The sequence below is a fragment of the Rhopalosiphum maidis genome, chromosome 1 (assembly GCF_003676215.2).
Source record: "Rhopalosiphum maidis isolate BTI-1 chromosome 1, ASM367621v3, whole genome shotgun sequence".
Classification (NCBI taxonomy): domain Eukaryota; kingdom Metazoa; phylum Arthropoda; class Insecta; order Hemiptera; family Aphididae; genus Rhopalosiphum; species Rhopalosiphum maidis.
The window spans coordinates 35410949-35428962 of NC_040877.1; the positions used below are offsets into that span (position 1 = coordinate 35410949).

General features: G+C 23.8%; 1 protein-coding gene across 2 annotated transcripts in view; it reads left to right on the plus strand.

The window, feature by feature from the left end:
* LOC113561242 (orexin receptor type 2-like) overlaps positions 1–18014 on the plus strand; it is a 147502-nt gene that overhangs the window by 4130 nt on the left and 125358 nt on the right. For both annotated transcript variants that reach the window (XM_026967551.1, XM_026967552.1), the window contains exons 2-3: positions 11191–11492; positions 12577–12736. In XM_026967551.1, the coding sequence (XP_026823352.1) occupies positions 11191–11492; positions 12577–12736 (462 nt within the window). The remainder of the gene's footprint in view (positions 1–11190; positions 11493–12576; positions 12737–18014) is intronic.

Here is an 18014-nt window from a genome sequence, read left to right on the forward strand (position 1 = left end):
TCATTAGTGGTTACATGTATAGTAATAACTGAATACAATTGTTTTTATGTGCGTATCATGCAGTATGTATGTATTAAAATATTATTAATGATTGACACCTAAAGTGTCACCTTTTACCGTAATTCTTTATCGGGTTAAATATCGTAGGCACGATTTTACTTACATATTTATCAGTGACAAACAATCTTATTATTTTGCAAATTGTTATCCAGTCTCTCTTATACTCATCATTATTAGTGATGACTTAAATTGAAACCTTAAGATTCTATTTTTACATTGATTATTATAGTTAAATCAATATCACTCAAAGTTGTTCCTTTAAGTCATTACTCATTATATTCTATGATGATAACGGAGAGGAGAGATACTTTATACAATTTCATAATATATAATATATACTAATAAAAAAAGCTGAAGAGTTTGTGTGTTTCAATGTGATAACCGATTTAAATAAAAGTTATATCAATATAGATTCTTTGAGACTCGTATGATTTTTTAGCTTATTATTTCAACCCTTATAGCTTGGTTTAAGGTGGCTCATGCATGAATTTCGTTTATACTCACGAAGATTGAATACTTCTTTGTTAATACACAGAGTTACCATTGAATAAATAATAATAATAATAAAAAAATATAATACTTAATTAATTCATTTTTTTGTTATTAGAAATAAGCTTCAGCAACATTGACCGACATTTGAAACCATTTTTTTTTTATATAATATTAATTAATTAAATTTAAGATGGGAACAATAATTTTCTAATTTTCTTACGGTTATATTATTAGGTTACAATAAATTTTCAATTTTTATTTCTTTAATTATTTAATTTATTGTTTGTTATTCAAATGTTTAACAAAATGGAATGTCTTTATGTTTGTTGCTCATAGACTCAAAAACTACTTAACCAATTTTGATGAAAGTTTCAGAGATTGTTCTTAGAGATATCAAGAAAGTTTAGAGAGTGGTTTAAACCACGTTCAAAAATATACCAAATTCTATATTTAATCCGCCACAGGCGGATTGCTCGTCTCAGTTGAATTAGTTTACAAAGCGAGGTATCAGGGCCTATTTTTGTGTGATACGTGATACTGAGTCTATACTAAATCAGTTGTGTGTAATGAGGAATTATAAAATATACATAATGGTTAAAATTACGTCAGTTTTATTTAAATGTATAATTTTTTTTTATAACATTCTATTTGATGAGTTTTGACGTTTTATTTATCATTTATCGTTATCAGTTAGAATCGATGTTTTAGATTTAAAACCATGGTTATAGTCAAAAGTTAATATTACTAAATTATACCATATTTTTATTCTAATAGATATTTTGTTAATTTATTGACTTCATTAGTAAGTTTTAAGTGTGATTTGAAAAAATATATTTCTAAACTATATTTTGTAGTTGTAGTATTTTTATTTGTTTGACAAATTTTAAAATATAAGTATTTTAAAAAAATTTGATCAAAAATAAAGTATTTTAAAGTGTGTTATTAATTATCATGATATTTTATAGCTTGACATCTTAAAACTTAAAATAAAATTATTGAATGCCTTAGAATAAGGAATTAAACCCAAATAAAGTTATTTAAACAACTTTGTTGGAAGAGTAATGTATAAATAAAGTACACAAATTAGCTTATAATTTTTTATTAATATTAACTTGTTACTTTACCCATAGATTTCTCCTTGATAATGTTAAAACCTGGTAATATTTGTTTAAAACAGTTATAAATGTTAGAAAAAAAAATAACTGTATTTAAGGGTATGAAGGCAAATTGTATTTTAATAATAATTTTATTTTTCTTGCAAACAACAAAAATTAATAACAAATTAATACAAGTTGCAAACTTCCCTATAAGCGTAATGCTTGTGGTGGGGATTAAGAATTTGAGTACAGTATAATATAGAGTTTAGTTAATCAAAATAAAAAATAAAATACATTATATAATAACCAAGAAAAAAGACATCATAAATAATTTTTTTTAAATAATTTTTTTTATGTATTTTGTGATCACGATTTATGCTTTATGGTATAAATCTAGGGTCTCCAACCTACGGCCCATCGATTGATTCCATCCTTCCAAGCTAATTAATGTTTTGAAAATAATATATTATTTTTCATTTCTTTGAATTTATTAAATTCTCACCAGAGAATTAAAAAAAATGTTGAGCTTCGATGTCAAATGTATCTTATACTTGGCCTATCGTATAAAAAGATCGAAGATCTCGGGTCTAAACTAAAAAGTATGTTATATGAAATATTATAAAAAATATGCTATGTGAGGTACAACGATGCTGATTGGCCCGTAAATTGAGGTATACTAAAACTGAAATACACCGATATATCGTCTCATTTTATGTTTGTTCAATTTTTGCTTGATGTTTAGATAGCTGCATTCGAATTGCGTTGAGATATACAGCTAGTATGTATATTGAATTATAGATAATTATTAATTTTACAACACTTCGTACTAAAATAATATTTTATTTGAATAGTTTTATCTATGGTTTTTAAATTTGGATACATCATTATTGAATTATTACTTTGTCTTTAAAGTCTTATTAATCAACAACTATGGATGTTTCAATATACGTATTATGAATATATTATGCATTTTTCTACGTTTAGCTTAAGAATTTATTATTATCTCTAATATATTTTGTTTATTATCATACTGATAAAATAAGTATAAAAAGTATTAACTGATAAAATAAAAGTAATTAATAATGTATCAATCTATTCTATACCATTATATTGAATAATTATTATTAAAATTTAAAATTTTTTTATTATAACTCATGTAACGCTAAAACAATGGCATGTGCAGGGAGGGTTATGTCAGGTGTATCTGAGCACACTCTGACATTTTGTAATTAGGGCCCTTATGTTAAGCTCCTAAGTCAGTTCCCGTATTTTATTTGTTACCAACTAAAATGTAATTTATAAAATAGGTGGTGAAAGAATTAGATTTCATATAGTGTTTTGTGTTCTTATAAATAATGTACTTAAAATACAACATTTCACATTTGCGTATAAAAACCGTTTTATAATAGAAGTACTGATGTACGATAAGTTTATAATTCAAGACCGTTTGGAATCATTAATTCTATTATTTAATTAGTTTATCTAATAAAATAAATAATATATTTCATATAAATAATTTATAATTAATAGTTATAAATAATAGTAAGCTTTTTATTTTAATTTTAGTTATATCCTAATAAAAACATTTAACAGTAATAGTGTAGGTAGTATATGTAGAGAATATATACATAGATTATAATGAAACTTAAAATATTCATTTAGTTTATAATGACGAAATGCATATTTTAGGGAAAATCATTAGGCTTAAACACATACGTAATACGAGTAAAATGGGATCTAGAAATAGGGTGTTAATAATTTAATTTAATTAACCACATTGTTTACTCAGAAATCTCGTTAAGACATCGAAGATTATTATAAGAACAATTGTAAAAACCAAATATAATCATAAACCTTTAAAACGCTTAAAACGCTTATAAAAATATATAACTATATATCAAAGCTCTATAATATCTAAAAAATAATTTTAAGCACACGCTTCAGATTCATAATCTTATATTTTTATGCATATATTAATATATAAAAAAATGTTCATCTTGAAATAATCTTTTTTCTTTCATAATTATCTTAGGAGGATTATGATGTAGTTAATTCTAAAAACACTGACATATTGTGAACTTATTATCAATGTATGAAAGCATTTCAAAAAAGTTTATTTATTGTGCACCATTGCGAATCTTGAGTTAATAAAAAAAACAATATATTTATCTACTGAGTACTGTTCTCGATATATACTACTTACTCTATTACTGTTTAATGTTTTTTTAGAACTAAAATAATAATAAAAAGCTTACTATTAATAAAAAGTTATGTCTATAAAACATATTATATATTTAATTATATTAGCTAATTAAATCGTTATAATAGTCAAGCTAACGGATAAAAAATAACCGTACTTTTTAGCCATAAACGTGTACAGATCTGATTTTCAGATGATGCTTGCAACACTTATGGACTATTCAGGCCTTCTTTTATAAAGTTAGGTTACGTTAATACTATATTAAGCATTTTCAGGTATTAATTTAATTTTATATAATATAATAACAATAATAGTAACAAATATTCATAGTAAAAAATATATGACAGGCGCCTATAGCTAATAGGTAGTTCAAATATTTATTAATTTTTTTATTATTAAACCTAAATCTAAATTTCTATTCTTGTAAATACTAAAATAAATGATTCCAAACGATCTTGAATTATGAACTTTTACTCACAAATATGAAATATTGTATAGAAATGTGTATTTGATATAGTAAAATGCTTATGTGCTGTATTAGGTAATGGTAAATATGTTATACGACAGCATTACAAATTCACATATCGTCATAATTTAGATTAATATACCAATATAAAATTATACACACGCTTAATGATTAATAAAATATATTCCTAACTTAAGGCTTGTTAATCAATAATGCTTGTCGCTTTTTAATCCTGATTTCTTTGTTTTCTGATGAATTAGATGTTTAGATCTTGTTTAAAGAAAATATATATTATTATGTTATATATAATAAATAATATCATTAATGGTATATAATTTTTTGAATAAATAACTAATGATTAGCTTATTACTTATATACTTTTAAGTTTTAATTAATGTGTACTAAGCAGTAAGCAGATTATATAAAACAATTAATAATTTGATTAATGTGAATTTTAATTTTTTTTCTTTTTATTTCCTATAAAATGTTAATTTACTAATCATTTTATTAATATTACAATTTATTACATCTACTTGGAAAATAATCTTAAATCTTGATATTTTACTCATTATATATATTTATGAAAAAAATGAAACATTATATTGATGTTCATATAATGGTCTCGTATTATAAATTTATCGTTAGAAAAGAATAAGTTCTTATAAAACGTGAGTCATTTTATGTTATACTAAAGATTGGAGGATATATTGCTGAATACGCGCAGTTTATTTTCAGTATAGCCTCAGAGTCATAACCTCATGCACTATTCGTTTTATTGAAATAAGAGTCAACACTAAAACGACTCAAAGGGAAAATACGTGATTTGTTCATAGTAGATTATTTTTTCAAAGTTTTCAAATTTATATCAAACACTTACTTTTACGCTACTATATATATATATACCTGTGGAGTGCGCGCGTTATAAATTGTATACATATAGGTATATACATTATTTGTTGTCAGTAGCATTGGGTTTGTCGTCTTAGTTTTCAAGTTTTCCACAGATAATTTTATATCGATTAAATGTATGTGAAAGGGTTTTTATGTTTTACGAAAGAATAATATTTATAGATGTATTAAGTCTATATTAAATGTAAAAATTGAACTTTTCTTGAATTAAATGTCTTAATCTTACGATTAAAAATATAAATTGTATACTATTTTATAATATGGTTCAATAAATATATTATTAAATATTTTTGTATGTTTAAATTTGATTCAGTAATTTATTTAAAATTTTATTAGATACCTATAACAGATACAACTATTTAAACTCACTATAGTTAGATGTTTATTCTTTTAGCATAATATATATTTATGTGATACTTTATACAAATTAACAATATTTAAAAATATATTATACTCGTATATATATATATATATTAATTTAATTTAATTTATAATATAATATATATATAATGGAGTAGTTTGCATACTTGTAATTATTACATTTGTTTATCTATTTCGGTATCTTTGAGTGAGGGTATAGAGTCATTTGATTTATCTGGGCTTATGACCATTGAGTATTGACTATATATTATATAGTTTTGAGCGATTGTTGTACTTTAGTCTTGTTTCTTCGTATGCTATTTAATAAATTGCTTTATCAAAATGTTAGGGATATATAATCAAATATATTTTGAAATATACTCGTAAATGTTAAATAATAACTTTTCGGGTAGCTATAAATATATTATGGTATTTGTCGAATTAATATGCATAAATAACCAAAAACTTGTTTATATATCCATCAAGAACCCATACAATGATAAGTATAATATTTTGATAATAGTATTAGGAACAGAATATTTGTATGATACTAAAATAATAGTGATAATTTATATACTTTATATTTCAATTAAGTTGGCACTTTAATAGGTACTATAAACACGATTTTATTTACAATATGCTTATTGGACACCTTTTCAAACTTTTTCAGTTTATTACTGAAAATGTGATTTATTATCTTAATTATATTATTTTCTTATTAAAGTAAAATATTATAAATGACAAATTATTAATGATTATTTTACAATTGTTTGTTTTCTTTGTATTAAACGAATTAAATGAATTTATAATGCATTATTTATGAATTGTATTTGTATTGATGAATGTTTAAAACTTAACATCTATATTGTTAAGTGTGAATATACTACTCACTGTTAATTAAATGGCCTAGTTCTGTTATAAAAGATTTTGAAACTCTCCAAAACCACCCAAATCTTTTAATCAATGACTTGGCATTCGATAATTCACCAGAAAATTTCACCGTTTGTTGAAACGGAAGTAGTGAAGGGACCATTTGTCATAAATAAACACCGTTAACTAAATAAAGTCAATAGAAGTTCTAGTAATGGGTCGTTTTCTTCGTTTGTTAAGCAATTCATTTTTATTTATACATTTTTTTAACAATATATTTTCATCATAATATATGCTTATTGAATTTTTGTATAATAATGTGTACATTGTACAGATAATAATAAAGAAATGCTTGTTTTTTAATAAGGGGATTGAGTAAGTAAAATCATCAATGAACGAAAATAAATAACATTGATTATTTTAAAAACCAATCGGGTATATTATTTTATATTTTTTACATTTGTATAAAATATTAAGGGATTAAGTACCCTTTTTTAAAAAATGTGTTTTTGATGACTAAAAAAGATATACTGTAAGGTTATTATTTGTTTTAAAAATATATTCAAAATATTGAATGGTAGTTATTCAATTATACATCATATTTGATAAATACAATACTTTTTAATGAATTAAGACCCTGAATGTGATATACATATCAGGGAGGAATTGAAATAAATAATAGGTATACTAAATTGAATATACATGCAATAGAAAATTAATTCCAATAAAAAAATAATGAAAACAGCGAATCGTTTTGTGACTAGATAATATGTTTTTTGTTTGAAGATACTCTCAGTTGCAATGGCCATTGAAATTGATTTACAGATATCGGTTTATACATTAATTATATAATACACCATTACAAATACACATATGACATATTAACATGATATACCTACATAACTTACCTATAAATGACCATTTAAGGCTTAGTATATTATACAATAGTTTATTGATTAACTTACCAGCGAAAACGACAGGAAATTATTATCAATAATTCCCGAGTAAGGTAAGATTACTTCCAAGGGTTTAGGTAATGTTATAAAAGTGTTAATATACTAAATATGCTATATAATACGACAATATGACACTTATAACTAATGCTTATAAACTATAATAGCCATATTAGTTTAATACTCGTATGACCGTTCACTTAACCCTCTGAAGTCAGTCAAATCAATATTTATTAAATAAAATGACCAAAATCGAATTATATTAAATTAATCAATGCTCTCCTGCAAAAATAGGCGACACCATCAGTGTCTGTCCTCGAATTGGAATAATATAGAAATTACAAGATGATAACTATTATTTTATGGATTTTTATAATTTGTATAATCCGAGGACCTTTGGCGAATGTAAAAATTACACAGGGAACATTGACACTACTCAAGAACAACATTATTGACAGTGGATCATTTTCGATTTCGAGTATTGTAGAGCTTAGGTGAACAATGTTAACATTACTTAAAATTAAAAAGTATTCTAATATATATATATATATATATATTATGCACACAATAATGATAATTAATAACTAATAAATGATTTAAAATAACTATACATCTTTTACTACTCTATTTTTTACGTAGTTCATGAACAAATGAAATAATCTATGATTTTATCTAGTCTGATTCAGAATAATTTGTCGTTAATACTTTTAATGGAATGTTCCATTAATAATTACTATGGCTAGCATTAAATTATTAAATATAATTCATTTTTTAAATATTAAGTGTATTTATGTTGTAGTAGCGTATCATTTTGTGAAATCAATTTTTTCATGAAAAATTGTCCATTTTCTAAAGTGGAAATGTCTTTTTCACACATTGTGAAACAAGAAAATATTTCACAAAATTGTCTCTTTTTCATGAAATGTCCACTCCAATTTGACATTATGTAAATTTTTTTTTTCACAATGTGCAATTATTCACTTCGTAAAATAAAATATTTACCACACGAAATTAATAATATTATTTATTTTTGTTATACAGTGGAATCTCGATAAGTTGAAATTCAAGGGAAATGAAATTTTTTCGACTTATCGAGGTTTTCGACTTACTAAGTTTTTCGAGTTATTAAGATTTTAAGAAAAAAAATTCAACTTTCAAGTTTTTGAGGGTGGCAAGGAGTTGAAAAAACGTAAAATTGCACCAAATTGAAAGTGACAGCCATCTAATGCAAACAATGGAGACGTATAGTATAAATGCCCCAAAAAATAGTTGCTTAAAATTCGGTCACAAACATGTAATTAAAATAAAAATTTAAAAAAATATTATTACATGTTTGTTACCGAATTTTGTACAGGCATTCAGACTAATACTACCAAATGCAGTGATATACATTGAATGAAAAATAGGAAAAATGTTAAAAATTATCCGTCATTATGGGGTATCGATCTATATCCGGAACACAAAATGTTCGAGTTATCTATAATTTTTTGTTTCGAATAATCGAGGTTTTCTCAAGGGAATGGAATTTTTTTCGACTTTTCAAGGTTTTCGACTTATTGAGGTTCAACTTATCGAGGTTCCACTGTATATACAAGATTTTTACATTTATACATTTTATTTATATTTGTATAAAGATATGTTAAAGTAGACATAGTAATATATATTGTATATTTAATATCAATTAAATATACAATATATATATATATATATATATATATATATATATATATATATATATATTTATTTAAAAAGGAAAAACGAAATGAATATAATTGACTTCAATATACTATTTATACCTAAAATATATTTAATGAACTATTTTGCACCAAATCGAAGTCAGTGAAAAATGTTATCTTTATTTTATAAAGCTTCTGGAATAAAGGCAGGTAGTTTAAAAATGCTGAGTGTTGCCAAAAATGTTTCCCTGAGCTAACTAGAGGATAGTTTATCGAATTGCTTTGGGGGTTACTACTTTAACGTTTAATGAAAAGTTGTAAAAAATAAGTGATAAACTTTTCTTTAAAATTGTACCATTCAATTTGTTTTGATCAAAAATTGTATTTTATTCTTTATCGTTATCGCATTAATTCATTAATTTTATTTTATTGCCCCTTATAAAAAATGATTGAAGTATTTTTAAATAAAACGTTTTATAGTTAATTTAGTACTTTTAATTACACGTGTAATGCATTCATTTTTTTTAACTGTTATAATAATTTGCTTTTAATGAAAAGATGAAATTGACAGTTAAATTGAAACCGTATTATACCTATTCATCTACTCAAATAATATTTTTTCTCACATTTTTATTTACTAATTTATTTTTATACATTTTTCAATAACTAATAAGGAATAATCATGATTTTCCGAAGTGTTTAGTATGTATGTTTGTTCTTATGCGTACTTAAAACTTATAATAATATTATACTCAGTGATCACTGAACATTAAACTATCAATTTCAAATATTTTAGTTTACCGTTTGCCTCATGAAGGTTTTTTCTAACGTCTGGATAGGTTGTAGGACACTTTGTGTGGTCATCTAGAAAAAATTAAAACCGTGGACAGTTTGTATTATTATAGGTACTAGGTAGTAACAACAGTCAACATGGCAGACAGTTTGTACTATTTCAAGTAGAAACAAATGTATACATATTACATATTTTGTTATTACAAAACACACTTAGTTAACAGACATAAATAATAGTAATAGATATGATAATGAATTTGTGTTATGTACAGGATTCGTAAATTTTTAAAATATTCACTATCAATTATAAGCCATAGTATATAAATTTAAAAGTTAACAGTATGGAAAATCATTTCAAATAATTGTGTATTTGTTATTATTTTATTTTTATGCTGTGTATAGGCTTGTGAATTAATTTTTTCTTATATTTTTGTTTAAATGACTAGCACAGTCATCTAATTGCAAATATCGTAAAACACTCAAGAAACTTGTATTAGCCGATCCAACCAATTAATTAAATGAACTGTTTCATCTTTTGCTAAAATTATTTCTCCTGTGTGAATTATTAATCGTTTGGTGTTTGACATTCCAAATTTGAAGAGGGAATCTAGGTGTACCATTCTTTTTGCTAATATATACTGAATCAAAATAAGATATTGATGGAAATAGTTCTTGAGTAAAAGTTAAATATATATCAACTATTTTATTAGGTATTTCTTCAATTGGTAAAAACGCTCAAGATGTTATCATTTTACATTATTTTGAAATTTGTTCGTTATCATTATACATTTTGGATAATCTTAAAATTGTTTGTATTTAGTTTAGTAGTTTGATTTTGGTTCATAGTGTATTTTAGAGTGTACAGGTTATGTTTTACTGTATCATCAAACTTATGTCTCATATTGATTGTGTTCACGATTCGTGATCTAAAGTTTTGAGCAATTTAATTTTATCTTATCTTGTAAAATATATTTCCTGGTTTATTTATACCTACCATACAAAGTGTCCGCCATCGATTTTTACCAATTTATTTTCCCCGTACAAAGTGCCCACGGTATGCAACTCAAACAATAGATAGTACAAAGTGTTCGTTTACCGTTTAGAATGTTTAGATGTTATATCGATGGTATTTCCATCATCTATGTCATTCATAAAAGTACACTATTCAATTCAATTTTGTTTATTGTGTATTTGTGTTATACTTAATATTTTTTTAAACGAATCACTTTATTTCATTACTGGGGAGTATGAGATGACCTAGATGACCTAATAATTGTCAAAAATTATCCAGTTAATTAATCTGTTTATAAAATAGCTAGGATCAAACAAAATGTGGTTGAAATGGACGTTGATTGCTATGATTGCGTTTTCAACGACAGGCGTGGCCGAAGGACACGTCAACATAACAACTCGAAAAGAATCAACTATGCCACCATTTGCGGCAGAAAACGTCACTGAGTACGACGAAATGGCCAACTATACGGATGAAGAATATGCGAATTACATAGAAAATTATGTTACACCCCAAAAATCGGAATGGGTATTTATAGTCATGCACTCTATGGTTTTCGTTGTCGGACTTATTGGAAACGCTTTAGTCTGCGTGGCCGTTTACAGGTAAGATACGTCATTATATTTAATGTTTTATGGTATTTGCAGAAAGCTGTTATTCAATTTTGAATTATATAAAGTGATATAAATATATATTATTTTATATTAATTAAATACTAATAATAAAATAAATGGAATATTTTCGGAAAAATTTTTATAAACCTACTGTACTACTAAAAGTAAAATAAATTAACTTTAATAGTTATATCAAAAAACACATCACAAAATATACTTAGTGATATAGGTTGACAGGCTGTTTTTGCTCTGAATCGTTTTTCTTTTATAATGATATATCATAGTATTCAAATTTAGTTTATCCGTAATAGTGACCTACTCAAAATCTAATATATAACAGAGTTGAAGCCTCTTAACTACCTTATTTATATATGTATTTTTTATATGATAGAGTAATTATAAAATGAATAATAATTTAATTAGTTATAATTTTATTGTATTTTTATTTTTGATGTTTTGTTCAATACGAGTATATCGGATAAAACTTTTAAAAATACCTACTATAATAATTATATTTATTATTACAGTTTATAAAAAATAAAAAAACTCAATTAACTTTTTTTTACAGAATTATACGTATCGTGAACGTTGCGAAAATATTTAATTAATCACTTTTATTGAAAAATGTTGTGTGTATAATATTGTATTCCATGAATTTTTTCCTAGATTCTTTGTACTGACAATTCAATGGAAAATATTTTTGCATTTAAAAATTAAATTACTTAATATATTATTTAGTAAAATATTATACTCATATTTTAAATATAAAATTTATTGTTATCACATTTATCAATTAAAATGATTATTACGTAGATACAATTATTAGTTATTTATTTTTATGAACATTTATTACTAGTATCAATATTTGGCTATAGGTACAATAAGATTGTCTATATTTTATTATTAAAACGATGTTGATGAATACCTATTATATGTTGAAATGTTATTATTGTTTATTTCTAAAAAAGTTAAAAATTATTAATTATAAACTGTAGATATTTTTATCTTTAAAAGAGTTTAAATACAATTGGTTTTTTAAAATGTTGTTTGATATTATTCACGTTAATTTTTTTAGGAATCGAACAATGCGAACGGTAACGAATTATTTCATCGTTAACTTGGCGGTGGCTGACTTTTTAGTGATCCTAATCTGCTTACCACCAACTGTGGTGTGGGATGTCACAGAAACATGGTTCATGGGCACTCTAGCTTGCAAAATGGTTTTATACTTTCAGGTCAGTGTTTTTTCTCATTATTCTCACAAAATTAGTTTAATTTTGTAGTACAACTGGTTAGGTTGAAAATATTTTAATGGTTAAAAAAACCTATCTATACAGAGTATTTCGCCCTGTATAAATATAAATCATCATCGTTCTTTTATTTATAAAAAACGGTATTTTTTCTATGAAGTTAACTTTTTAGACAAAAATATTTTTACGATAGTGTTTTCACAGAATCATGAAAAATTCCATTGAGTTTAATTAAGTTTAAGCTCTTCATACTTCATAATTAATTTATTTGTATGCGTATTTTAGATGCATTTTGTGTGAATTATTAGTGAATTTCTGTTTATTCATTACTATTTGAAACAATGGTTTCTATATGTTTGTGTACGAGTATGTATTGGTATAGTGGCATGAGCTTTTAAGAAGATATTTGTTACAATGAGATCCATTTAATGTTTTAGAGAATTATATGTTTCACACTGACATAAAGTGTATAATATATTCTATATATTATTATATTCTATATATATATATATTAAAACTAATTTAAATGAATTACATTATGTGCAAACTTTTGATACTAAAGGATCGTATGATCTTTAAAGCTTAAACAAATAATATTGTTGAACAAAATATTCATTAAAAAAAATGTAGTTTTCATTTGTTTTGCATATTTCACTTATAATATATATACTCTATTATATAGCAGCAATAAATGAATTTGAAAATATACAATTATACTCTATTAAAATGATTTTTAATTGTATTGGATTTGCTACCTAGTTATTTTAGATATTATTTATTTTCATGACTTATGTTTTAAAAAAAAAAGTTAATTTTTAAATTTTATTATAGTGTTTTTATTTGTGTAAAAATGGATTAATTTTGAATTAATTTAGTTGTTACTATAATATAATATACATTATATATACATTTATATATATTATATATTTGTAATAAACTTTAAAGGCGTTTATATGTGACATATTATATTATATTTCAATAGACTATTCAATAGTTTATGGTATTTTAATTAAATGTATTTTGTACTTGATAAACGTTTTTACATTTTCAAGTACATATTTTATATTTTTTTTATTAAAAAAAAAATTCATAACTGATATTAATTTTGGTCACTAATGATAAAATAACGAAAACAAGAAATTTATACGTAAATCTGGGAACTGGGTTTTGGGTGGAAATCGGGGATAGCTCATCCTTTTCCAGTAAGAAATTTTGAAATATAGAAATTATGCTTCAATCAAAAAATATAAGTAAAATTCCAGTGTAGGATTGTCATTGAAGAATTAAATCCAATTGGATATGAATTAAAAGATATTTTCGAATTGATACGTATTCCATTTTATTAGAAACTTTAATATTATATTCATATGTATTAGTGTTGAGAAGCGATATAATGCTGTGTAACAATATTGTTCCAATTTTTTCCCGATAGCGATATCGTGATTTTTTCGATATCGTATCGAATTATATTTTTATAAATTTATTAATAAAATGTAGTACTTGATATTTACGAGTATTATTGTTGGAGAGTGCTTTGCTTAATTTGTTTTTAGTTGATTATAGGTAAATTTATCTATAGGGTATATATGTCTAAATGTTAACGGCATCTAACTTTGCATTTTTCTTGGATAAGGTATTTAATACGATTCGGGAAAGGATAGATTCTGAAGTGAGTTGAGCCTGGAGTTGTTGCTAAGTAAATACATTCTTATATATCAGTGATGAACTTAAGGATAATATTGTCGATATCGTCACCTGATTTTAATGAGATTTGTGTTGAGTGCATGTTTCTATGAGTTTTTGGAAAGTAACCTAACATATTTTTCTGGGGTCTATGGGATTTTTAGAAGTATTGAAAGAGCGAATTCCAATGTCAAACATGACTGTTGAGTGGTCTGATAATAGATCATTATCTAATAAACATTGGTATATTACAGTTATTTGGGACTTTTGCTATACATGTTAGGACATTTGTTCAGATGAGAAGGCCAATAAGTAGGGTTAGAAGGCGGGGTGTTTCGTCCTAAGTAATACAATTTGAAAGTAATAAGTAATTAATTATTTTTATCTATCTTACGATATGTATATGTTATTTAATGATAATAAATTAAAATTAATAATTAAGTCGTAGATAGTTTTGAATTCTAATAAATATAATAATTATCAAGAAATAAATACACAAATATGTAAATTGCACTATTGTGTACTTAAAAATTATACAAAATATCAAAATATGAAAAAAATCTATATTTGTTATATAATAGTAAATGCCTTATGTCTTTGTCTAACAATACTATGTTAATTATAAAACAAAATATCGATAAGAATGATTGCAAAAAGTAAATGAAATTTTTTAGGTTATCCAAATACTCGGTACTAAGCTTTTAAATGAATGAATTATTCTTTAGGCATAGATGTTTAGTAACATTTTTGGATGATTCATAAATATGAATATATATTCATATACATACAGAGGTTCTATTACATATTTTACGTTAGAATACTTTGTTTCAATCATTTAAAAAGTTAAAATTTAGGAAATCAACTTTAGGTTAGTTATGATCAGGTAGAAAGTTGTAATTGTAAAAGGACCAATGTAAATAATAGTCTATCGCATTTATTTTCAAGAGTACTGCCAATAAGGCAGAAATCAGATTGGCCATTTCAGAAATAGAATTAATCATGTTCGAAACATTGGCTCTTGTATATCGACTACTATTAGTAGTGAATTTTATACTTAGAATTTTTAACTAAATATAGACTAAAAGTGAAATTGGTATTTTTAAAACTAAGCCACAGATTTAAAATGAATAAAACTAGGAGAACACCGGTTTCAGATTAAAAAAAAAAAAATATGTACCTCATTCTTTGTTAGGTTCATTAAGTGTAAATATGCGTTAAAAAAACAATTATTTATACAATAGATGCCTTCAAATAATTCAATAATTAAATTAAATTATTTTGTATTTACTACTAAAATCAATTGTATTTATTGTAAAAATTATTACTTACAAATTATACAATTATTATAAAAATAAAAACAAAAAAAAAATATGTTTACTAGGTATATAAATTATTAATTTGATTTAATTAATTATTTAAATTAAGTTTTTCAGTAATTTTTAAATGAAAAATATTGAAAAACTTTAGACCAGTATCTACAGTTTTTCCTTCGGTCAATAGTCTTCAATTCTACTTCATCTCAGTAAAATTATTTTTATTTATTAAAATACTTAAAAATTAAAAGATTGAATTTTAATTTTTATATAGTTATAACTTATAAGTAGATTATAATTAATACCCAAATAGTTAAAATAGGATCACTTCCATTATTCCTATTATTACCTAGGTTTTTTCACATTGTAATTTACTATTAACTATGTTTTTGTTCTTTTGATTATTATTTTGTAATATTAGGTAACATTTTAATTTTTTTTGTTAATAATATGATAATTATTTGACATAAATTTCGAATACAATTTATTTAATTTTTTTTAATAAGATATAAAATCATGGATTATGATATATCATTATTGTAGTATAAACGTATAAGAAGATATATTTGATTAACTTCCTATTCATTTTATTATTATTATTGCTATCATTCCATATTTGTTTATTCAAATACATTTTTATTAAATAAATAAACAATTTGCATAATATTATGATGAATATGACTCATGAATTTAATACAAAAATGTTTTTAAAATATTATTCAATATTATATAATTGTCATGCCAACAAAAATTAATAAATTATCATAATAATAAAAACTATTATGAGTATCAAGTACAAAAAGTATTGTAACATAAAACATCTGAAGAGCTTGGAATAATCTAGCCTTGTTGGTTATAGTAATGGGCATGAACGTAGATCCCTATTATTTTATATAGTTATATTACTTATATTATCATAAATAAATTCAGATTTATAAAATGAAAATGCAAAAACCAAAGATAGAAATATATTTGTACTCGCAACTGATAGTGTATTGCGTGTATCGATGTTTTGATTAAAAAATTAAAATACTTAAAAAAAAATATATATATACATAACTATATATATATATAACTATATATTTATAAAGGAAATTAATAAAATAAAAGTAAAATAGGTCATTTAAAATTTATATTTATTGAAAAATTTAAATACAAAAAAAATATTTTCCGGTTTTTATTTTTTTCAGTCGTTTGTTTAATATATTAAGGTTTTTTAAATACATTGAACGACAGTACTCCATAATATTGTCATGCTGATTATGAAGAATAATGCAATTTCAAGTGTTTATATGTGTATGCAATGGCGGATCTAGGATTTTGTTTTGGAGGGGGCCCAATATTTTTTTACATTAGTAAATATTTTTATAAAAACAATTATATTAGTGTAATGGTATTTTAAAATGTATTATTAATTATAATGCATTATCTAAGTTACGAGTTACGCACATAAATAAAGTAATAAAATTAAAAATTCACAGTTATATTTTTACAAATCTTATGGGAAATGGGGGGAAGGTCCCTCTGACCCCTCCTTAAATCCACCACTGTGTGTGTGTACCATATTATAGGTATAATTTTTATCATTCACATCCCGAGTACACGAAGATTTTACTTAATGATGAAGAGTGTTCATTGAAAAAAATTTATACCGGTATTATATTTTACTAGATGATTAGTGATCATGTGTAATTTGAATAATCAGCATCTATTCACGTAAATGTAAGAAGAATCTAGGAAAATGTATAAACAATTTGTTATGGGTGTTTTTGTGGAGAAAACTTTGAACACTGTCAGTACCAATAAGTTGTATTACCATCAAATGCTACTTTTCTGACAATTAAAATATCACAGGGGTTCGAATAAACAATGCATTTTCTCAAAAGCTATTAAAAGTAATATCATTTTGTAAATAATAGCTTCTTCACAGTTAAATTACAGTATATTGGTATTGTTCTTCTCAACATTGAATGTTCAAATTTGATTCTATTGAGCGGGATTCACCAAATGGAAATTGGGAGCTTGCGACAAATCGGGTCTATACCGCAGACAAGAAATTTATTTTTAAAATTATTATATTTATGGTGTATTAAATAAGGTTTTCCATTTCATTTTTATATTTTCCCTTTAATTTTTACATCTGATTTTGACAGCGAAAAAAAATCCAAAGTTCCATTAATGCGACCTTTCAAAAATATTAATTAGTTCTAGATTAATATGATATGTACTAATGTAAAGTGAATGTACTAAAACAAATAATATACAAA